The sequence below is a fragment of the Cynocephalus volans genome, chromosome 10 (assembly GCF_027409185.1).
Source record: "Cynocephalus volans isolate mCynVol1 chromosome 10, mCynVol1.pri, whole genome shotgun sequence".
In the NCBI taxonomy this organism is placed as follows: Eukaryota; Metazoa; Chordata; class Mammalia; order Dermoptera; family Cynocephalidae; genus Cynocephalus; species Cynocephalus volans.
The window spans coordinates 92,190,574-92,213,911 of NC_084469.1; the positions used below are offsets into that span (position 1 = coordinate 92,190,574).

Here is a 23,338-nt window from a genome sequence, read left to right on the forward strand (position 1 = left end):
CCACCGCCTCTCACGTGGCCCTGACGTCGGCGCCCCAGAGACGCGCTCCCGACCCCTAAATGAGACGCTTGGTCCTGGACACCTCGATCCCAGGACCGGCCCCTGGCACGTGGCTCCCTCCCAGCAACAGGCCGGCTGCCTAGCAACAGGACCCAGGCCTTAGCAACGCGGTCTAGCTCCATAGCAACAGGCCCCTGCCTAGCAACAGGACCCCGGCCTTAGCAACGCGATCCAGCTCCGTAGCAACAGGCCCCTGCCTAGCAACAGGACCCCGGCCTTAGCAACGCGGTCTAGCTCCCAGCAACAGGCCCCTGCCTAGCAACAGGACCCCGGCCTTAGCAACGCGGTCTAGCTCCCAGCAACAGGCCCCTGCCTAGCAACAGGACCCCGGCCTTAGCAACGCGATCCAGCTCCGTAGCAACAGGCCCCTGCCTAGCAACAGGACCCCGGCCTTAGCAACGCGGTCCAGCTCCGTAGCAACAGGCCCCTGCCTAGCAACAGGACCCCGGCCTTAGCAACGCGGTCTAGCTCCCAGCAACAGGCCCCTGCCTAGCAACAGGACCCCGGCCTTAGCAACTCGATCCAGCTCCCTAGCAACACGACGCCGGCCACCACGCCAGGCTGCGGAGCCCCGAGGGGCGGAGGCCGCGGACCGCTGTCCCTGGCCCCAGCCCCCGGCCCGGGGAGCGCAGCGGGGCAGGCGGAGCTCCCCGCAGTGCGAACTGGGGTCACAGCGGGCGTCAGGCCGCCCCCTCCCCGCGCAGACCCCCGCAGGCCCGCGCCCTCCCGGCCCTCCCCCGGGACCCCTCGCGTCCGCAGCGAGTTCGGGGCGGGCGCTAGAGAGGCCCCCGCCGGCGCGCGCTGCCTTGTGGGCCAGGACCTCCGGCGGCGCGGAGGGTGCGGGAGCGCGGGACGGCGAACAGAGGAGGAAGTGGCTCCCGGTCGGCGTCGTCCTGCTGCCCAGGGAGACGTCACCGCCGGGGACCCCCGACCCCCGACCCCTACCCGGACATGCTGGGACCCCTTGACCCCCGACCTGGATATGCTGGGACCCCTGACCCCCGACCTGGACATGCCAGAACTGACCCCAGCTTCCGGCCTTGAGCCCTGCTCTGGCAGACATCACAGTCGACAGCCTCCTGCACCTCATGGGGTCCCCACACACAGCCTTGCATGCCAAGCCCTGTCTCTGTTCCCACCCAGGACCCCTGCCCCTATACCCAGGCTCAGGGTCTGCCACCCCCGTTCCCACCCTCCCTGCAGAACACCTGCTCTGACCCCCACCCCAGACTCTCCAGACCCTGGCTGCTGGTCTCTGATCCTGCCCAAGCCCCCCATGCCCACTGCTCCTGAAACTGCTTGGGCTGAGAACTTCCCTGACCCCCCGACCTCCCTTGTGGTCAGGCAGACCCGACTGTCCCATGTCCTCCATCACCTGCTCCCTACCAGTGTTTTGCAGCCTCTGGATTCCCAGCTCTGTGGACACAGCGGCTGGACCCTTCTCTGTGCTGAGGCGTCCTGGGCGCTGCAGGTGACGAGCAGTGTCGCTGGCCTCCACCCACTCCATGCCAGGAGCACCCCTGAGTCGGGACCACCACAGATGTCTCCAGACGTTGCCAAGTGTCCTCTGGGTTGCAGAATTGGCCCCCAGGTGAGAGTGCACTGGGAGAACGTGTCACTGGGATTTCCCGGTTTCAGCCTGCGGTCAGGTAGAGAATGAGAGAATCGTCGGTAGAGGCCATCTACCCAGAGGTAAGAGCCCTCCCAGCCAGGAGGCGGCAGCGTGGGCCTGGACCCCGGGCACGGGGAGCTCGCCACTAGCCAAAGAGAACATCATGTGCTGCACTCGAGACAGGTCAGCAACACCGTCCCCTGCCTGGTGCTGTGCGGAGGCCAGCGCCACTGTCTGCTGGAAATGCAGTGTGAGCCTCTCGTGTCCTGTAGCCACGTGAAAATGAGAAGAAATGGGTGGCAAAAACAAAGTGGAATAAACCTCATAAAAGAAGATGTATCTTACTTAACTGAGTACGTCTAAAACATTCTCATTTTAACACATAACTGGTATTTAATAAGCACTAAGACATTTTATTCTGTCCTCGTATAGAGTCTTCAGACTCCAGGGTGTATTTCACACTTGCATGTCCACTGAGATGCTCAGTTTTTGCTGGAAATATTTCATCTGTCTTAAGTTTTCCTAAAGTCATAGTTAAAAATGTAGATTCACGGGCCGGCCCCGTGGCTCACTCGGGAGAGTGTGGCGCTGGGAGTGCAGCGGTGCTGGTAGCGCCAAGGCCGCGGGTTCGGATCCTATATAGGGATGGCTGGTGCGCTCACTGGCTGAGCACGGTGCGGGCAACACCAAGCCAAGAGTTACGATCCCCTTACCGGTCACACAAAAAAAATGTAGATTCACAAACCACACGTACTTACACATTTTCCAATAACTCAACCAGGTGCCCATTTCTCAGTTGAAATGTACATGAGAAGTCACATCCCATGTGGTCAGTGGCCATGTGCGGCTCTGCCCAGACAGCACAGGTCTCGGTGTTTCTGTTGTGATTCGGGATTGTCCCCTCCCCTGCCCAGCCCAGGCTTCTCTCCTGAGGCGGAGTGGGCAGTGCGGGCCGAGCTTCAGCCAGCTGGTCTCAGGCAGAGCTGGGAACTGCTTCCCACCACCTGGGGATAAAAACAGCCGTGACTGCAGGCGGCGGCAGTAAGCAGGAAGGAAGAGGGACCCAGAGAGGACTGAGGACTCGGCTCCTGGGGGCTCCCCAGGCTGCACGGCCACGAGGACTCCCTTCTGCCCAGTCAGCAACAGTCAGGAGCCCTGACCTAGGCAGACAAAGCCCTGCCCTCCTGGTACTTCTCTCAGGCAGGGCTGCAGAGCAGGGCGTGGGCACGTCCTCCACACAGGGCAGCCGGGGAGGTCTTTGAGGTGCAGAGGAGGTCGAAGCGCATCCAGGGCGAGCCCTCGGGGAGGCGCGTTCCCGGGACCAGGAAGCACGGGGGAGCCCACGAGCTGGGTGGTGTGAGGTCCTGAAGATTGGAAGCCGAGTGAGTCTCGGTGGGCAGCCACGTCCGTTCAGCAGACGAGCCCCATGCCAGGCACTAGACCACGAGGCAGCACCACTGACCGCCATGCTCAGGAGCCACGTTGCTGAGGGACTGACTCAGTTCTCCCTGTGCGGTGGGAGGGCTCCCTGGAGGAGGCGGCATTCAGGCGGATCAGCTGCTCAAGGGGGGGAAGAAAACGGTTTCAACCTGAGGCAACAGGGATAGACAGAGAAGGAGCTGTTCCCCTCTCTGTGCCTCAGTTTCCCCAGGAGGGTTTTGGCTATGTTCTGGGATCCCTGCTCTCAGTGAAGGGGTCCCCTCTTCCTCTTTTGGGGGGTGGGTGGGAGCTAGTGCCACAGCCTATCCCTCGGCACCACCCACCATGGCTCCAGCCCTGCCACCTTTTCTCACACTCTGCCCATGAGGACGCCGAGCCGCGTGGTGAGGGACATCATGTCCCCTAAAAGTAACGCGTGGTTCCACTCTGCCAGGTTCCTGGAAGGGGCAGATCCACGGGATGGAGAGTAGATCAGAGGTGGCCCGAGGCTGCTGTTCAATGGGGACAGAGTTTCAGTTTGGGGGGATGAAGAGCCGTGGAGACAGACGGTGGTGACGGCCGCACAACAGCGTGGCTGTGCTTAGCGCTGCTGAGTGGTGCGCTTTCCAATGGTGAGTTTTGTTATGAATGTTTCACCACAGACAGACAGATGCAGGAGTCGAAGGAAGGGAGGTGAGTGTGTGCCATGTCTTCCCCTGGCGGGGACTGCGTGTGACCGTGAACTTGAGACCCCAGCCCCCTGCGGGGAGAGGCCTGCGAGGTTCCTGGCCGGGCCTCTCTCGGAAGCAGCCCTTCAGGGGTGCTTTACCCCGGAAGGCAGGGAGCACGCTGAGGTCAGAGCAGGTCCCCCACCCATCACAAGGTGCCCATGCCACAAGGCTTGCGGTGGTCGGCTCCTGAGTCATGATTTTTAATCCCTGTCTCTGACGGTGGCACAGAGACCCAGAGCCCTAAGTGCCCAGCCCTGGTGCAAAGCTGGTCACGGACCACAGCCTGAGATGAGCTGCCTCCAGGGAAGGGTCCCCCCAAGGAGGGCCTGAGACAGAGGGTCCAGGGACCGAGATGACCTTGGGCAGGTCGCTGCCTCCCCCAGATTAGGTTGGCACCTTCCGCAGGAGCAGCCTGTCCCCTCTGCTTTCTGGAACATCACATCACTTGACACCTTGTTCTAGCTTCTGTGCTGGTTCCTCCTCATCTTCCTGACCTCTAAACTTTGACCTCTAAACTTTTTAACTTTACAGAGGTAAGACCGACATGCCGTCAACTGCACATGCTTGAAGCTCATGAGCTGAGACATACGTGCACCCGACAAGCCTGTCCCGGTCCCTTCCTGCCCCAGGGAAATCCCTCCCAGCCTCCGCTGTCCCCGGGTGGCCACCCATCCGTCTCTGGGTTCTTTTGTATTTTCCAGGATTTTATGTAAATCGAGTCACATTGTATTGAGATCCACCCATGTTGTTGCGTGTATAAACAGTCCGTTGCCTTTTTATTCCTGAAGTTTTCCCTTGTATTGACATGTGCCACAGTTTGTCCATTTACCTGTTGAGGGACATCTGGTGGTTTCCAGGTCTCAGCTGTTGCAGATAAAGCCGCTGTGGACACCCATCTACAAGTCTCTGCGTGACGTGGGCTTTCATTTCTCTTGGGTGTGCACCTAGGAGTGGAATCAGGGTGTCACCTGGTAACTCTGTGTTTAGATTTGGAGGAACCGCCAGCCTGCCTCCCCCAGTGGCTGCTCTGTCTCCCGCTCCCACCAGCCGTGGGTGATGCTTCCAACCCCCCACATCCTCGCCAGCACTTGCTGTGCTCAACCTGCTTCATTTGGCCATTCCAGCTGGTGTCTGTCCCCTCTGCAGCAGACTGGTTGGGTGGATGGTGAGGGGTGCCCCTGAGCCCCCACACACACACCTTCGAGTCAGTCTGAGCCCGTTGGGCCCCTGCCCTGGGCTGGGGAGCACTGCAGGGGCCATTGCAGGTGTAGTGCAGGGCATGGTCACTGTCATCTGCAGCCTGTGCACCAGGCAGGGACTCTGGACAGAGCTGTCAGGACTGCCATGGTCGCCCGCTCTCCCTGCAGCACGGCTGCCCTCCCTCCCCTCATCTCGCACACAGTGGCGCTCTTCGTTCCCAGCATGACCACCTGGCCTGTGCCCAGTGCCCACAAGGGCTCCTCAAGGACCCAGACTGGAGGGCATCTAGCGACACGAGCCTGTCGCCAGGAGGCCTAAAGTCAGGGGTCATGGCCAGTCCATCCAGTGGTCAGGGTGGGATTCTGGCCCAGCTCCTCCAGGTCCTGCTCAGATGCCCCTAGCCAGGGGGTGAGCCCACCTGTGATCTGTGCATCCCAGGCCCATCCTGCTCAGGCCCGACCCCCCAAGGCAGAGCCAGCAGCCCAAGACCAGCTCTCACCACCATATGCTTTCTGCTCCAGGGTCACCTGAGACCCCCCCCCCGTTTCTCCCATCCAGGTCAGGGGGGACTGCCACGGAGACCACCACACCTGGCGATGGCTGCAGGGATGTCCAGCTCCCTAGGCTTACCCAGCCTGGGCCCTCTGCCCAGCACCTTCACCAGGTCCCTGCAGCCCAACCCACCCCATCCCAAGCCAGCTGCAGAGAGGGGCCAACGCCACGCGGACCCTTCTCCCCGAACGGATGCCAGAGCCAGACCTGTCCCCAGCAGGGCTTCCCTGGAGCTGGGCACGTCCACCTGAAACCCAGATGTCAGCCCTCAATGCCGCGTCTCCCAGGACACTTCTCACGTCCCTGCAGCCTTGCCCCTCTCTCCTTCACAGACAGGGGCCAGGGCTGGCATGGTCATGCGTCTGCTCTGACATGCCTTGAGCAGCTACATGGCTGGCCCTGTGTCACGGGGCTCCCACTGGGGCCCTGGCTGTACCTCCACTATGCTCCTTTGGCCAAGGAGGTTTTGGGGATCAGCAAGGCCAAGTGGGAGGGGCAGTGGTGTCCGGCCCAGTGTGGTGGCAGCTGGAGTGTCCCCAGCCCTCCCTGCTCTAGAACGTTCTGTGCAGGTGGGGGTGGCCTGTCGGGGTGTTCCAATGGCAGGGCCCCCACACACAACATTTACTAAACAGCCACTTCCTCCTGCAGCCTGTTCCTCCCCCCACCTTCCTTAGGACCCAGGTGGGGGCTGACATACCAAGTCTGCGCAGGACCCAACAGAGGCCCCTGGTGACCTGGCCCTACTCTCACTGGGCTCCTGTGCACCCCAAAAACAGAGCCCTGAGGACCCCACAGTTCCCTGGTGGGTGAGAGGGAGGGTGCTGCCCAGGGGGTTGGGAAGGGTCTTCCAGGCCCCGGGGTGCGCTCAGGCCTTGGACAGCTCCCTCCCCAATTAGAGCAACACTGACATCTGGAACGTTCCTCCGTGGACCATGTGAGCAGTGCCCTCACCCATCCAATGCCAAAGGATGGACACGGAGACACAAGGTACGGTGAAGCAAGACTTTAATTACGGCCTGTGAGGCTCGGGTGTCTGAAGGGCAGGCACACAGGGAACGGTTACATGGAGCAATTTATTCCCTACTGTGCCAGTCTCTCCCCTGCCCTCATTGGCTGAGACCACAGGATGCACAATCTTCCCGAATGACGCCTAAGATTTATTACCCCCTCGCAAGGAATTCCTTTTTCTGGGGGCTCGGGACAAGCCCGTGAAAAAGGCCCGCTTAAGCCCTGTGAAGGGAGAAACTCCCGGAAATGGAGAAAACAATGGGGCTAGTAACTAATGACCATCTCAATAAAACACCCTCGGATAAGTCATTTCTGAAAATGAATCACTTAGATTATTTTCTTACCAACCGGAGGCCAGGATGGGGCAGGGCTGGGACCCTGGAGGGAAGGAGGCTTTCCTGCTGGCTGCTGAGGACTTCCTGCAGGGTGGGACGATGCCGGGAAGGGGCCAGTACCCAGGGTGGGCTACAGGAAGCCAGGCTCAGACTCCCAAGGACAAAAGGGATGTCCCAGGTGCCGTCCCTCCTGGGGCTTGGTCTTGCTTTGGGCGAGGACACCAGGGACACTGGGGGTCTTGGGCTCCGCATGCCCTACCCCCAGGGTCCAGCCAGAGCCCTCCAGGACTCATCCCATCTCTGCTGCTCTCTGTCTCTGTCTCTCTGTCTCTCTATCTCTTTGTGTTTCTCAGTCTCTCTCTGTTTCTGTCTCTCTTCATCTCTGTCTCTGTGTCTCTCTATCTCTTTGTGTCTCTTTGTCTCTCCCCCCCTTCCTGCCTCAGGCCCTTTGCACATGCTGTTTCCTCCACCCAGAACGTCTTTGCCTGTTCAGCCCTCCTGTCCCTCCTGCGTCTCTGAACGGGAAGAGTTGTTGTGACACAGGGGAGTGTTTAGGAGGAGCACCTGGAAGAAGCCAGCAGGGACAGGGCAGTGGGGGGACACAGGGCCCAGGAGAGCCAGGGCCATGCCTTGCAAGGGGCCTCACCCTGGCGCCCAGTGGCCCCTCCCCACCCACCCTGGGCAGCTTTGAGGCTGGCAGGAAGTGAAGTCAAGGGCTGGGAAGCCGCCCATTCACCAGGCCCAGTGACCTCCACCCGGGTTAAGGGCCAGCTTCCCTGGAAGGGCCTGTGCCTCCGGCCTACAGAGCCGCACCTTGAGGCCGACCTTCCTGTGAGGCCCTTCCCGGCACCAGGGGGGAGGGGGAATGGGACTTAGGACGATGGTGAGTTCATGCACCTGGGCCCTCATCTCCCCAGGACCTGACACAGACCCCTCTCTGGGCCTCAGTTTCCCTCCTCAGCTCTCAGCCTGTTTCTGTCCCTGAGAAGACAGACTGGCAACGCTTAAACACAGCACAGCCTGTGGCCCCTTCTTTTATTCCCCAGTCAGGGAAAGGCACAGATAGGCCACACCCTGAGGCCAGGAAAGGCTAAACTAGGACTGCTCCCTCCTTTTCTCTCTGCTGTGCGTGGTCCAGGGTCATGGTGGGGGCCACAGCAGATAAGCTCACCCTCCCCAGGTAGGGGAGACACAGATGTCACCTGACTGCAGCTACAGGGCCCACGGAGGGCTTCAGGACAAGACGCCTGGAGAAAATGAAATAGATGAGGGGACCAGAAAGGCTCCAAGGTTGCTTGAGACAGGAGCTGATGGCAGCGAGGAGAGGGGGCCTGGCCCCCTCCTACCCCCTCTCGTGAGCCCCACACTTGAGTCTTTGTGTGGAACAGGGAACCGAGGCAGCCCCCCACCTGCCCACCTGGGGCTCCCAGGCTCCCATCCGGCCTGGGAGGTAGGGAGTCAAGCTCAGAGATGGGGTGACTTTCCCAGCTGGGCCTGGAGGCCCAGAGGCCCTCACCCCAGGGAGACCCCAGCCCCAGGGAACCTCCATCCCCAGAGACCTTTGCCAGACCCCCAGGACACCCCCAGCCCAGAACACCATCGTCCCCAGTAGATCCTCACCCCAAGTGGACCCCTGCCCCAGGAGACCCCTGCCCTGCAGCACCAGGGCAGGACGGCACTGCTCTCTGCCACCCCCGCCCGTGACCTGGGCCCCGGGAACCAAGGCCAAGACCGCCCCCTCCCCGCCACCAGCTTCGTCCCGTTTCCATCCACTTGACCTGGGCTGTCACCCTCTTTCTGCTGCTCTTCCCATCCCTGAACGAGGCCTGGAGCCAACCCAGACCTTCCGCCCCTTCTGTTCTGGCCTCGGCCCCGGGGTCCCCACCCGGTCTTTGACTCCCAGCCCCTGTCTCTGTGCCGCCTCCAGGGTCGGGGGTCAGGCTGGGAAAGCCCCTCGGGAAACCCCCGGGGAGCAGCTGGAGGAGGGGGCGGAGGAGCAGGGTCACTGGGCAGTGGGAAGGAGCCCGGGGCGCCACTACTTAAGACGTGTCCCCCACAGGCCACGGGACTGCGGGGACGACATGGCACAGGGCCTGGCCCTCCTGCTGGCCCTGTCCCTGGGTCTCCTGCAGCCTGGCCGTGGTGAGCAGGGCAGGGGCAGGAGCTGGGGTCCCAGAAAGGAGCAGGGCTCGGAGAGTGTAGGGAAGGGGGGGCTGGGACAGGGGACAGCAGGGGGCTGGAAGGGGCCAGGCACTGGGACAGGGGACAGCAGGGGACTGTAAGGGGAGGGGGCTGGGACAGGGGACAGCAGGGGGCTGGAAGGGGCCGGGGACTGGGGGGCCAGGCGCTCGGGCAGGGGTGGGCTGAGAGCCGCCGCATCGCACCCGCAGGCCAGCCCCTCCAGCTGGAGCCCCCGGAGCCCGAGGTGGCCGTGGCCGTGGGTACGTCACCGCGGTTCACCTGCAGCCTGGCCTGTGCGGGCCGCGGGGTCGCCTCGGTGCGGTGGCGCGGCCTAGACACCAGCCTGGGCGCGGTGCAGACGGGCGCGGGCAGCAGCGTGCTCACCGTGCACAACGCCTCGCTGGCGGCTGCTGGGACCCGCGTGTGTGTGGGCTCCTGCGGGAACGTCACCTTCCAGCGGACCGTGCGGCTCCTGGTGTACGGTGAGGCCCCCGGTCCCCCTGAGTGGCCCTCGAATGTGACCGTTGGGTGTCCCCCCCAATTCACCAGCAGTCCCTACTCATCCCCAGCCCCGTGCCCCCTCCAGGGCTCTGATCCCCTCCACCGGGTTCAGCCCTGACCCCCGGGCTCAGCCCTCGGTCCCCACCGCCATCCACAGCCTTCCCGGACCAACTGACCGTGTCCCCGGCAGCCCTGGTGCCTGGGTGGGACCAGGAGGTGGCCTGCACCGCCCACAACGTCACGCCTGCAGGCCCTGACGCCCTGTCCTTCTCCCTGCTCCTGTGGGGCCGGGAGCTGGAGGGGGTCCAGGTCCTGAGCCGGCAGGAAGATGAGGAGCCCCAAGAGGACGAGGATGTGCTGTACCGTGTGACGGAGCGCTGGCTGCTGCCCCGCTTGGGGACGCCTGCCCCACCCGCCCTCCACTGTCAGGCCACCATGAGGCTGCCCCACTTGGAGCTGACCCACCGCCAGGCCATTCCCAGTGAGTCCGTGGGTCCCCCAGGGTTGGCACAGTGACTCCCGCCTGCGCATGAGCCTCGACAGGCAGTGCCCAGCGGTGAACGGGATTTGGGCACTCCTGGCATCCAGGCTGCAACCCCCACCTGCCATGTCACTTTGGGCTGCACCACTGTGTCCCCGTTGGGCTGCTCCCCTGTGGCAGCCAGAGCAATACTTATTAACTCCACAGATATTTACTGAGCACCTACCTGTGCCAGGCCCCATGGTCCCACCTTGCTCTGCCCACAGCCCTTGATGGCTCCCACCTTCCTTGGGGCAGAAGCTCAGGTCCTCCCCGAGGCTACAGGACCCTGCACAATCTGCCCGGGGAGGCTCCTCTGACCGTCTCCACAGTCAACCCCCCGCCCCTCCATGTGTACACACGCATGTGAGCCTTTCCTTTCTCCTGTCTTATGTGTCTTGACACCTTTCACCAACATCTGACACCCCGCACGTTCTCCGTTTTTCCCATTTTCTGTCTCCCCCACTGTTGGCTTCCTGAATAGGAATCTGTGCTGTGTTCACAGCTGTAGCTGGAACAGTGCCCGACACATAGTAGGTGCTTAGTAAACACCCACTGAACGAACAAATAAATGAAGGCACTTAACCCAGGGCCTGGCGCACAATCGGCGCTCAACTCGTGTCAGATGGTCCTGATTTAACCGGCATCCGGGAAAGCCCTGCTCACGTGGCGAAGCCCCTGGCAGCTTCTCTCATTAAAGAAGGCCCGGATCATTCTCCCACACAGCATGTTAATGAGCTCGGGATTGTGAATTTGGAGCAAAGAGCTCCCAGGGGACTGAGGGGAGAGAGGCGAGTCGGATCTGAAGGATATTTTATAACAGAACGTGCAAATACACTCGTGGACTTCAGTCTGCCACCAAGGGCAGGAAACCTCCAAGCACCTCCTCCCCTCCCTCCACCTTCCACATCCCATAATGGTAAAAGTGGGGGCTTACCAACGTTCACTCTTCATGGCAGCCTTTTTACAGTTGAGGAAACTGAGGCACATGGAGACTTAGAAGCTGGCTAGGGTGGTGCCAGTGAGTGGGGGGCCGGGACGACCCAGATCCTGATGCCACCCACTGTGATGCCCTGTGATTCGCCTGGTGGTCTAGGGAAGGGGCTTGGAGAGGTTATGGTGCAACCTCATGGTCCAGATGGGGATACTGAGGCAGGAGAGGCGGGCCTGGGGTATCAGGGAGAAAAAAATGACCACTGTTTCCAGTCCTGCCCAGCCAGACCTCCCCGGAGCCCCCTGTCACGACCTCCCCAGACTCCCCCGTCACCACCTCCTCGGAGCCCCCTGCCACCACCTCCCTGGAGACCAGCCCCCAACAGGACACCACGCACGGCACCAGGAGTCCCGGCTCCACCAGGACTTGCTGGCCTGAGATCCACCAGGCTGGGCCCATGTGGAGAGGAGTGGTTCCCAAAAGCAGTGAGTTCTAGCGCCTGGAAAGGGGTTGGGGAAGGGCTGGGAGGGAGATTTCTTGGATGAAAACTTTAGACAAGAAGTTGCCCTGCCCAGCCTCAGTTTCCTCATCTGTCCAGCGGGCTTCCCTGACTGTGTCCTTTGTAAGTTTCAGGGGCCATGTGGATTTCAAAGCACTGTTTAAATCCTGAGCTTTAAGAACTAGAACAGCCTGGGAAATAGAAACAGAAATAGAACAGGCAGCCGCCTAGGTCATTTCAAATAAGTGTGATAATTCGTGTTGCTGAGTCCTGTATATGCCAAACGTTCTCATTTCCACATGTAATCCATCGGGCGGCCCACTTCTAAACTATCAGGTCCTATTTCAAAAGATTCGCTGTAAAGGCCTTTGTAAAATTTTGGGGAGCTCAGTACATTTGGAAGTGCCCTGTAGACCCTGCTGGGCTTCTCCCTTCCTGAGGCCTGCAAGGCGCAGGCCCTGTGGGCTCCTGACGGGCTTGTCCTCCGCTTCCCAGCACCCAGCCCTGTGGCCGTCCAGCTGCCCGCAGCTCTGTGGGCGAGCAGCTTGGCTCTGGGGCTGCTCCTCCTCGTGTTCCTGGCCTATCACCTGCAGAAACGCTGCCAGTCCCAGGGCTGAGGACCGCACCCACCCGCCAGCTCCCGAGGCTCCTATCCTCGTGTCAGCCTGGGCCCGATTAAGGGGGATGGGACGCAGCCCCTCCTGAATGGCCTGCCTGCCTTTCCTGCCACTCAGTTGTGACCGGTGGACGTTTGCAGGGATCTGGATAGCATGAGGGCTGACCAGGGGCCCCTTGCCCTGGTGGTCAGCACGTCTGAGTTCCCCAGCTGGCTGTCCCTCCCCTCAGTGGGGCTCCTGGGGAGCCCACCCCCCAAGGATCCAGGGCTGGAAAATAAAGAGCATTTGGTCTGACTGTTGGTGATTCCTGTCGTGGTCCTAGGACGCTGAAACCCTCTGCGCAGCTCTAACTACCCCTGCGCTGGACGAACCCCAAGCCCCACCTGGCCAGGGCAGGGGTCAGGGCGGGGGACACGAGCTCCGTTGGGGAGAGGGGACGGGGAACACAGCGCTGTGCGTTACCCTGGGGGAGGAGCTTAACGATTAACTAGAAATCCCCAAAAGAAGTGGGGAAAGTATTGCGGGGGCAGGGGTATGGTGGGCAAAGATGGGGGGGTGGTTTATTAAGGGGAATTGCATGCCTGTTGGAGTGGCTGGGGGCTGGGGTGGGTGGAGGGGGCGGGAGAGCGGCTGGAAATGTCAGCCGAGGAAGGGCTGAAGACACGTGTCTGGAGAGCGGGGACTTCGGGCTGCGGGCACCTGGGAGCTATGGGAGAGTTTAGAGCACTGGAGGATGCGGTGTTCGAGTGCTCCCTCTGGTGGTAAAGACGGGTAACAGCCTGGCACGGCGCGCTGCGAACGCGTCCCGCCGGGAGCCAGGGAGGGTCCCCAGAAGACCTGAGCCCCGCCGGGGGGGGGGCGGGTGGCAGGGGAGGGCCCGGCGGAGCGCGACCCGAGCGCACAGGCTCCGAGACGAACATCCGAAGAGGGTCGGGGGGGGGGGGGGGGGGGGGCGGCGGCACCGCTGAGTTCGGCTTCTATGGTAACCACGGAGACTGGTTGCTAGGGGACCATGCTGATGAAGTACTCGCCCGCTACCAAGATGGCAAGCAATCCGGCTTCATGCCAGAAACCGAGCCCTTCCTGGGTAGCCATTTTGGAATCTGGCAAAATTGATGTTCCGGGCCGAAATCAGGAGGGCCGATCTGTACACATAAAGAGAGAAACCAGGGGAGAGTGCCCATGAGGACCTAGGGAAAAGGACGCCGTGCGCCTGGTACTTCCCGCGGTCTCCCTGAGGAGACCCCTGCCCTTAACAAAAATGGCTTTCCCGGGCGCCAGCGCGCTACGAAGCAGGGCGCCGCTTCCGGTCCCGCTGCCCTCAGCGGAGATGGCGGCAGTGGAGAAGCGGCGGCAGGCCGTGGCCCCGGCAGCGTCCCGGGCAGCGGCGGCGGCGGCCGACAGCGAGGAGGACTTCTTGCGGCAGGTCGGCGTGACGGAGATGCTGCGCGCGGCGTTGCTGAAGGTGCTGGAGGCGCGGCCCGAGGAGCCCATCGCCTTCCTGGCGCACTACTTCGAGAACGTAGGCCTGCGCTCGCCCGCGAACGGCGGCGCCGGGGAGCCCCCGGGCCAGCTCCTGCTGCAGCAGCAGCGCCTGGGCCGCGCGCTGTGGCACCTGCGCCTGGCTCACCACTCTCAGAGGTGCGGGCGGGGGCCGGGCGGGCGGGGGGGGGGGGGGGGCGGCGGCCGGACTACGACTCCCAACGTGCCCCGCAAGGCCGCCTGCCCCCTTCTCCGGCGCGCGGCCGCGGGGCGTGCTGGGAGGTGTAGTCCGCGAAGACTCCCGCACGGGGAGGACCGGGACCGGAAGGGTTTGGGGTCTCCCGCTGGGCCTGGCCCGTTTCGTCTTTGGGGATGCTTTTCGCAGGTGCTGAGCTCCCCTCGCAGCCCATGATTTTGTAAATCATGGAGCTCCGAGAGGACTTGTCCCAAGGTAGCGAGCAAGCCCTCGCTCCCAGCTGCTGGGTAGCAGTCGTGGGTTTGCAGGGCTGGGCCGTGAAGACAGCGCGAGCCGGTCACCTGGGCCCAGCAGGGGTGTTCCGGAGGCCCCCCAGCGCGTGCACCGGCCTTCAGGCTAATTTAGAGCCCACAGTGGGAAAGGGAGGCTGGAGGGGTGGCTAGAGCATGCTGGGGTTTAGGGGATGCTCTGCGCTGGGGACAGTTCTGAGCCCGCGGAAGGTGGTCGAATATGTTGTGTTGAGTGAACGTCAGCATCAGCGTGGATTGGGGAGAAGCTGTTTGATTTGCATCCAACAGAAGGGGTGATTGGCTGGATGTGGGGGGGCTGGTGTCTTGGGGGGTCCCCAGAAGCAGAGCCTGAGGCAAGCATTTGTGTGGAGATTTTACTCTTATAAGGGGATGCACCCAAGAGAACCCGGGAGGGGTTGGGAGGGGCAGGGGAGAGGAGGGCGCAGTTTCAGCCTGATCCCGGGGGGAGCTAAGGCTGTCTATGGGGCCTGAGCTCCTGGTGCTTCCAGGCCCAGCCAGGGCTGCCCTCCCCAGAGAGTCCCAGAGAAGCTGGGGGAGAGGCGGGGGGAAGGCCAAATGTCCAAGTTGATAGCCAGATAAGGGAGCAGTGGGTGCCTGTGGGACGAGGGGACACCCTACGGTGGGCACCTGGGAAGAGGAGAGATTATGGCTCTGAAGGCCCGGCTGGTGGATTTGCTAGGGCCAGGCCAGAGTGCAGTGTGTGGGGCTATCTATGAAGAAAAGAGGTCACTGGTTTGGGGGATGTTGCCAGAGCCACTTGGGGATTGCAAAGTCAGGGGGCTGGGAGGAAGGTAGATAGAAGGGTCTGCAACTGAGACGTGAGACTGGAACAGGAGTTTGTAAACTGGGAGGGGTCATGAAGCCTTCTGGAGAGAAGCTCAGGACCCCACTCTGAGGAGCCTCAGCCATGGGGAGCCCACAAAAAAAGGACAGGTAGGCAAGGCCAGAGACGGAGAGAACCAGGAGGAAGCGGCATCTGGGGGCCTCCAGAAGAGAATCTTCTAGGAAGGAAGTAGTCAGTGGCAGGGTCACCATGGACAGTTGTTCAGGTTGGCACTATACAAGCCACTCACCCCATCGGCATCACAGACGAGTATATTTATACCAATATCCTAAGGCTGCTGTAACAAATTACCTCAGACTTGGCTTAAAACCACAGGAATTTATGGTCTCCCAGTTCTGGAGACCAGAGGTCTGAAATCAAGGTGTGGGCAGGGCCGCACTCCGTCCGAAAGCTCTAGGGGAGGGTCCTTCCTGCCTTTCCTAGCTTCTGGGGCTCCTTGGCTTGTGGCCACATCCCTTCCATCTCTGCCCCTGTCTTCACGTGGCTTCTCCTCTGTCTTATCTTATAAGGACACCAGTCATTGGATTGTACCCCACTCCAGTATGATATCATCTTAACTCCTTACAACTGTAAAGACTCTGTTTCCAAATAAGTTTACATTCTGAGGTTCTGGATGGACATGGATTTGGGGGGCACTAGCCACCCCAGGACAGGGGTGTTGAAGCTGCAGGCTGTAGGCAGTCCAGAATAGCAGGGACCCAGGAGGCATAAGCAGGGCAAGTCTAGGCACCTGGGCTCACCTGGGCTCCCAGGCCACAGCCACCAGTGAATTGGGAAGACAGGCTCTTTGTTGGTAGCACCTGACTCTGTGCTCACAGAACAATCCGGAGCCCTAACGTGACCTGATGCGTCAGGAGCAGAAGCCTAGTGCCAGGCAGCTTCACCCCCATGCATGGCTGCACGTTGTACCCTTGATGCTGAGGGGCTGAGCAAGCCACCCAGGGCTGTTCTTGAGAGCACCGTCAGCACATCAGATTTGGGGAGAAATCACCCCACATCCCCTCCGCTGGTGTCTCTTGAGAAACAGAAAGCACTGGCCACCAGGGCTAGCGGTGGCAGCTGTGGCATCCCCATCCGGACACCTCCCTGCTGGCCTCCAAGACCCCTGGAGTACAAACATAGACGTGGAGTGATGGGCTGACGAACTGAAGGCCACACAGCCACCAAAGGGCAGAGCCAGAATCAGACCCAGAGGGTACAGCCCCGAGGCCTCCTTCTTAACTGCCATGTTCCTGATAGTAGTGACAGCAGGGACAGGAGCTGAGTCTGTCCCTGTGCGGGTCACCACCAGGAAATGCACAAAGCACCAGCAGGTCCAGGCCAGGCTTCCTCAGCCCCAATCACTGTCTGTGGGAGGCCATCCTGGGCACTGCAGGTGCTGAGCAGCATCCCTGGCCTCCACCCACTCCATGCCAGGAGCTCCCCCCAGTCGTGACAACCACAAATGTCCCCAGACATGGCCCAGTCTCTGGGGGCAACATTGCCCCCTAGTACCACCACCAGTTGAGAAACACTAAGGTGAAAAGTTAAGTCCTCCATGTCTCTTTCTGGAGACATTCCATAAATATATTTCTTATTTATTTAACAAACGTTCACATGCTTTACAAACGTCTGCATGTAGGAGTGGACACCAATGGAGCCCCCCTAAGTGCCCAGTCCCCATTTTGCACACAGGGAAACTGAGGCCCAGAGCCCAGAGTCACTCAACAGAGCTAAGATTCCAGCCCAGGCCTGCCTGAGTCCAGACATGATTCAGCTGGAACCTGCCGAGGAACCCCTAGGAGAGCATATATGAGGCCACTAGGAAGCAGAGTGTCACCTTCCTGTGCTCCCAATCCCTTGTCACTACTGTGACCTTGCTGGGCCATAACCACCGCTTAGAGTGTCTTCTTGCCCCACGAGGTGGGGAGTGTGTGGTAAATAGCACCTGGTCATAGCTAATGAGAAGCACGATGGGCCCCTCCCACATGCCGGGCTCTGTTGTGGGTACCTGGCACACACTCTATTCTTCCGTCCCGCAAGAATACTGAGGGGCAGGGATCAGACAGCAGTGGCGACTTGCCAAGGCCTCACAGCCAGGAGGCAGCAGGCAGCACTCAGGCCAGGCCAGGCACAGAGCCCTGCATGCAGATGGCATTCAGTGGACACTTGGGGAACCAACGGTGCCCAGATTTCTGCCCCGTTGGCTACCACCTCCAGACAAGAGCAGATTCGTGTGAGAGAATGGCTGGGTGGACAGGGGGCCCCTGGCAGAGGGAGGCGTCAGGGCTCAGAGTTGGGTGAATCTTGAATGACAACTGTCAGGAGCGGCTGCATTGCACACCAGTAACAAACACCCAAAACCTCAGGGGCTTTATCACAAGCAGAGATCTTTTCCCACTCATACCACAGGGGTCGGCAGGGGGGCTCTCGAGCTTACGTGATCACAGCAGCAGAGCATGGACCTGGGGAACAGCACCCTGGCTCTTAGAAAAATGCCGATCAAGGGCTGGCTGGTTGGCTCAGTCTGTTGAAGCATGGTGCTGATAATACCAGGCTTCAGGGTTCAACGCCTGCACTGGCCAGCAACCTAAAAGAAAAGAAAAGAAAAGTGTCCATCAGAAGTGGGCCACACGCCTGTGCTCACACGTCAGTGGCAGCAAGCCCGTGGTTCAGCCTAACCTCAAAGGGGCAGAGTGTGCAGGAGGAGGAGAGCTGAAGAGCCTGTGGCACAGCACTGCAGAGGCCAGCCCCAGGGTGCCCCCACAGCCTCGCCTCCTGGGACTCGTGCCCCAGGGCGGCCCCCTACCACATCAAGCAATGTCAGAGGTGACGGAGCATGGCTCCCAAAGACAGGCCACAAATGCAGCGTGGTGTCCTTGATCTCCGTTGGATCATTAGCTCAGGAGCCAGCCATGCTGTGGGGAGGAACTGAGGACCCCAACCACGAGCCAGCACCTCCTCGCCAGCGTGGGAGGCTCCGTAGCACAGCTCACAGCTTGACTGCAGCCTCATGAGGGACCCTGAGCCAGAATCACCCAGCCAAGTGCCACCAAGCTCCCAACACTCAGAAACTGTGACATGGGATGTGGGTTATGTCCCTGGGCCACTGGGCTGAGGGCGGTTTGTTCTGTGGCAGTAGGTAATGGACACAGGCTCTCCTAGCAGCTGCATATACACATGGAGCTCCCCAAACAGCCTTTCCCAGTGAGGGGAACTAACAATCCCAGCTCCTGCAAAGGGTTGCAATGAGGCAAGGTGCACAGTAGAGTTGGCAGCAATGGGCGCGAGCATTATTGAGTGCCAACACTGCACGAGGCACTGCCATCAGCCTTTACAGGGACAACCTCACCAGCTGTAAAGCTGCCAACAAATCACAAGGGCCAGGAAATGGGAAGGAAAAAGGAATTGATAGCCAACAGGGTGAGAATTGAGCCCCAGGCCCTGCCCTCCCACCTCTGGGCCTCGGTTTCCTCCTCTGTCACGGGGTTTTGACCTGTGATCTCTTTGGGATGGCACATCTATCCCTAAGCCCTTACTAATCAGCAGTGATGAGCAGAGTGGCCAGTGTTCTTCGAGCACCCACTGTGCACTGGCCAGCATTTACCAGGCACCTGCTGAATGCTGGCCAGCATTTACCGGGCACTCACTGCATGCTGGCCAGCATTTGCCGAGCACCTACTGCATGCTGGCCAGCATTTACCGGGCACTCACTGCATGCTGGCCAGCATTTACCGGGCACTCACTGCATGCTGGCCAGCATTTACCGGGCACTCACTGCATGCTGGCCAGCATTTACAGAGCACTCACTGCATGCTGGCCAGCATTTGCCGAGCACCTACTGCATGCTGGCCAGCATTTGCCGAGCACCTACTGCATGCTGGCCAGCATTTACCAGGCACTCACTGCATGCTGGCCAGCATTTACCGAGCACCTACTGCATGCTGGCCAGCATTTACCGAGCACCTACTGCATGCTGGCCAGCATTTGCCGAGCACCTACTGCATGCTGGCCAGCATTTGCCGAGCACCTGCGGCATGCTGGCCGTCATTTACCGAGCCAGTATTTTCTGAGCACCCATAGCACACCCCACCAGGCCATAGAAAGGGGAGGCAGTGTGTCCCAGTCACACACAAGGAAAGGGTGGATCTGCCATGTGAACCTAGGATCTGCCTCTTCCTCTCTAGGATTCCTGGTCAGACCATTAGATGGCCCTGAGCCTCAGTTTCCCCATATGTTGTAGTAGAAGTAACAACAGGCCACAAGTCATGCTGGCATTCCCCAAGGGCCTGCCGAGGGCCAAGCACTGCGATGTTGATCCACTGAGGGGTGGTCTGCCTGCATGCTAACCGCGGGGCACTCCTGCCGCCCCTGGCGCCCTCCACCAGAAGGAGCTCTGCCTCTGCACTCAGATCACAGCACTGCATGGCATGTAGTAGGGCCAGGTTCCTTGTCAGGGGCAAGCAATCATACCCACCGCCGAGCCAGCAGCAGGGCCAACAGACTTTTTCTGTAAAAGGCCAGATGGTAAATGTTTTCAGTGAGTGCAGTGTCATTTGAGAGCAACTGGAGAGTCCCATGGGCAGATGCCTGAACATGCCTATTGGTTGATCCAGCAGACATTTATTGAGTACTGCTGGGTACCAGGCAGTGTTGTAGGCACTAGAGCTGTAACAGTGACCAGCAAGTTAACCCCCTGCGCTCTGGGGCTGACAGGATGGTGGCAGAGACATGAACCTAACAGGTCATACAGCAAGTCAGGCAGTGCTAACTGCTAGCAAGAAAACGGAGAGTTAGGGAGTCAGGGCAGGTGGCACTTGAGCAAAGACCAGGAGTAGAGGAGCCCTGGGAAGATCTGGGGAAGGCATCCAGGTGGAGCCTGTGCAAAGGCTCTGAGGCCAGCATGCCCTGGCGTGTTGGAGGAGCAGTGAAGAGGCCCGTGTGGCTGCAGCAGAGGGAGAGAGTGGCTGAGGGGTGGGTGGGGGGCCGAGGGCAGCCAGGCAGTGCTGGGCTGTCCCAACGCCCCTGTCCCCCCACAGGACAGCCTTCAACAACAATGTCAGCGTGGCCTATGAGTGCCTGAGCGCCAGCGGGCGCAAGAAGCAGCCAGGGCTGGACGGGCGCACCTACAGCGAGCTGCTCAAGCGCATCTGCAGGGACGGCGAGGCCCCTGAGGAGGTGGTGGCACCGCTGCTGCGCAAGATCCAGTGCCGCGACCACGAGGCGGTGCCGCTGGACGTGTTCCGCGCCGGCATGCTTACCTGCTTCGTGCTGCTGGAGTTCGTGGCGCGGGCTGGTGCCCTCTTCCAGCTGCTGGAGGAGCCGGCCCTGGCCGCAGCCGACCGCCGCGTGGCCCAGGCTGCGCTGGACAGCCTGGAGGGCGCCTTGCAGGCCGGCGACAGTGCCAACGCGCCCGCCCGCTACCTGGAGGCCGGCTCGCGCCTGGGGCCCGACGGGCTGGCCCTGGCCATGCAGCGCGCCGCGGCGGGAAGGCGGCCCTGTGTGCCCATGACGCGCGACGAGTTCCTGGGGAAGGCCGCTGCCCTCTTCATCGCCAAGGTCAAGCCGGTGGGCTGAGCAGACCCGGGGTGGGACGTGGATCACAGCCAGGACTGGGGTGTCCCCACGCCCAGACGAGGACCTGGAACAACACCCCCGGCCCCCTAGGGAGGAGGCTGGGCTCCCAGGAAGGGGACCCCCTCCCCGCACACCCTGGCTGCCTCCTGCCGGCCTCTCCTCCACCCACACAGGCCCCCGGCCCCAGAGTAATAAAGTCTGTCACCCAGGCTGACCCTGGTGTTTGTGCCCACGCGCCACTCCCCAGCCCCCGTCTTTGATCAGCCTCGTAATTACTGCGCCCCAGGAGCGCCAGGCCCCTAGGGCTTGGTTTTGTGGGCACAGAGGGCCTGGGACACCCAGCAAGGTCCTGCTGAGGGTGGGGCCAGCCCCTCGGGAATGCAGGACCCTAGCTCTGCCCTCCCCAAGTAGTTCCTCCCTAGGCCTTGGTTTCCCCAGCTGTCAAACGAAGAGGTCAGCTGGACAGATGGTAGTGGCATCGATGACAGCTCCAAGGCTTTTAAGCAACTGCAGCATCTTATTTGATTCTCACCACTGCCCTACGAGGAAAGTAAATTACAACCTCATTTGGCAGATGGGGAAATCGAGGCCCAGGCAGGTGACGGTCTCACTGCCAGCAAGAGGCTGCCCCAGAATGCACACCCTAGTCTGCCTCCCACCACCCACCCTAGGTCCATTTGGAACCCACACACATCTGTGCGCTTCAGCCAATGAATATTTACCAAGCACCCCCTTGGCATCCCACCACCAGGAACAGGAATACTTGGATGGAGAATTCTACAGGGAGCAGAAAGAAAAATCTGCAATCAGATTCCCAGCTAGGAGGACTGCTGGCAGGTGACTTCATGCTCCTGGCCTCAGTCTCCCACTGTTAAGTGGGACTTATGGCTAACCCTGTTCTGATTGAGTGAGCTCCCAGGAGAACGGAATTTTAAAATTTTTTTATGAACTCGATGATGATGTCAGAGATGCCCTCGTCCCTGTTTCCCAGCACTGAGCTTGGCACAGGGTGGGCAGTGAGTGAATTGTGGGGAACTCTTTCCAAAAACAGCCACAGAGCTATTTTCACGCCTTCTGCCACTTCCCCCTCAGAGCAGGTGGAGGGGCAGAGCCTGCCCCTCCCCAGACTCGAGCAGCTTCCTAGGCCCTGTCACAAGAGGCAACAGGGTCTCCCCTGGCCATCTCCTGGGATCCCCACCCTGGGACTTGGGTGGGGGCCCTGCCTGGCAGCTCCTGCTTTGCAGATTCATGAGCTAAATAAATGACTGTATTGTTTCAAGCTGCTAAGTTGTGGGGTGATTTGTTACGCAGCAGTGGGTAACTGGAGTATGAAGGAAAAGTGTCCCAGTCCCCAAGTATCAGCTGCTCTGATTATATTTCTAGTGCTCCACACAGGAAACACACAGAAGTGTTAATGATTGAGCTGCTGTGGGCTGAACAGCAGGGAACATAATATGGGTGAGGTCCCTGTCCTCCTGGACCCCCAGCTGAGCAGACTGCTTGGCTTTAAGTGCTGAGCTGTCCTGGAGACCAGGAAGGGATGCAGGACACAGGGGCTTCCAGCAGGCTCATGGGCCCAGGAGGCTCCATCCCCCCTTCTGAGGTAGATGGTGGCCCGTGAGTGACTGACCCAGGGATACCCATCATATCTGGTCTGGGGTCCAGAAGTCCCCATACATCATGATCCTGGCTTGCCCCTTGCTGGCACAGCTGCGGGAAGCTGACCTGTCCTGCCTGGCCTGGCTTGACCTCACAGCAGTGTCAAACGCTGCAACCCCCTTCCGACAACACCCAAGATTCGTGCCCCCACCCCCACCAGCCGTGGTGGCCCCTCCACAGCCCCTGTTGGGAGGTTTGATTCTTTCTCAGCTTCTCTGGTGGAAGGTGTCCTCCCGGCTTGCTCAGGGGCATCTCCTACTCTCAGGAGTCCTCTTTGCCTGGTGCTTACTGGCTGTGGCTTCAGTCACTGCCTGGTGGCCAAGAGACTCTCAAATTCATACCTCAGCCTCCCAGCGCTGATGTGGCCCATCTCTCGGGAGCCAAACACCTCCTGGGTGTCTCTACTGGGGCTGGCCACATCCAAGACAGAGCTTCTGGTGAGCCCACCCCGATCCCAGGGCTCCTCTGCAGTTTCTGGTCTCCATGGAAACAGGCCTGGGTGCCTCCCTCGACCCCATGGTGGGCCCTTCACCTCATCCTGCTGATGGCACCTCATAACTTCATCACGCCTGCTCTTCCCACACTGTTCCAGCTGGCATCCTCGCCCACCTGGACCACCCTGCCAGCCCACACTGGCCAATCAGAACATTCCAGTCCCCCTGGCCTCAGTGATCAGTCCAAAAACAAGCAGGTGCCCCAGATGGTCAATCAGATTCAGCCCTGGGACTTTTCAGAGCATACCAGTCCCCCTGGGCACAGTGATTGATCCAGAAGCAAGCATGTGACCCCAGCTGGCCAATGAGATGCAGCCCTGGGACTTCTTCTGGGATCACTGAGCCAGATGACTGAGGTGATAGGATCTGGGCCAGATTCCGGAAACATCTTGGCACCACAAGGCCTGTGAACAGAGTGAACACTCAGGAAAGCTGAGCTGAGGGCTTCCCCAGCTTCTTTTAGCCTCGGTCCCTCACTCTCTCTGCCCCAGGTACTCTGGTCTCTAGCTAGCCCACCTTGTGCCCACCTCAGGGCCTCTGCACACACTGTTCCCTCCCCCTGCAACACCGTTCCTCCAGACCCACACGGCTCCCTTCCATGCTCCGTTCTGGTCTCAGGTCAAATTC

The 23,338-nt window shown here is 60.6% G+C and overlaps 2 protein-coding genes across 2 annotated transcripts; both read left to right on the forward strand.

The window, feature by feature from the left end:
* Positions 1–8,998: 8,998 nt before the first annotated feature.
* MADCAM1 (mucosal vascular addressin cell adhesion molecule 1) lies at positions 8,999–12,169 on the forward strand. Its single transcript, XM_063108917.1, has 4 exons — positions 8,999–9,068; positions 9,308–9,580; positions 9,757–10,080; positions 12,048–12,169. Exons 1-4 carry the CDS (start codon positions 8,999–9,001, stop codon positions 12,167–12,169), a joined length of 789 nt encoding a protein of 262 aa, XP_062964987.1.
* A 1,309-nt stretch (positions 12,170–13,478) lies between these two features.
* On the forward strand, positions 13,479–21,845 carry TPGS1 (tubulin polyglutamylase complex subunit 1). Its single transcript, XM_063111389.1, has 2 exons — positions 13,479–13,810; positions 20,021–21,845. Exons 1-2 carry the CDS (start codon positions 13,500–13,502, stop codon positions 20,556–20,558), a joined length of 849 nt encoding a protein of 282 aa, XP_062967459.1. The 5' UTR covers positions 13,479–13,499; the 3' UTR covers positions 20,559–21,845.
* The last annotated feature ends 1,493 nt before the right edge of the window (positions 21,846–23,338 follow it).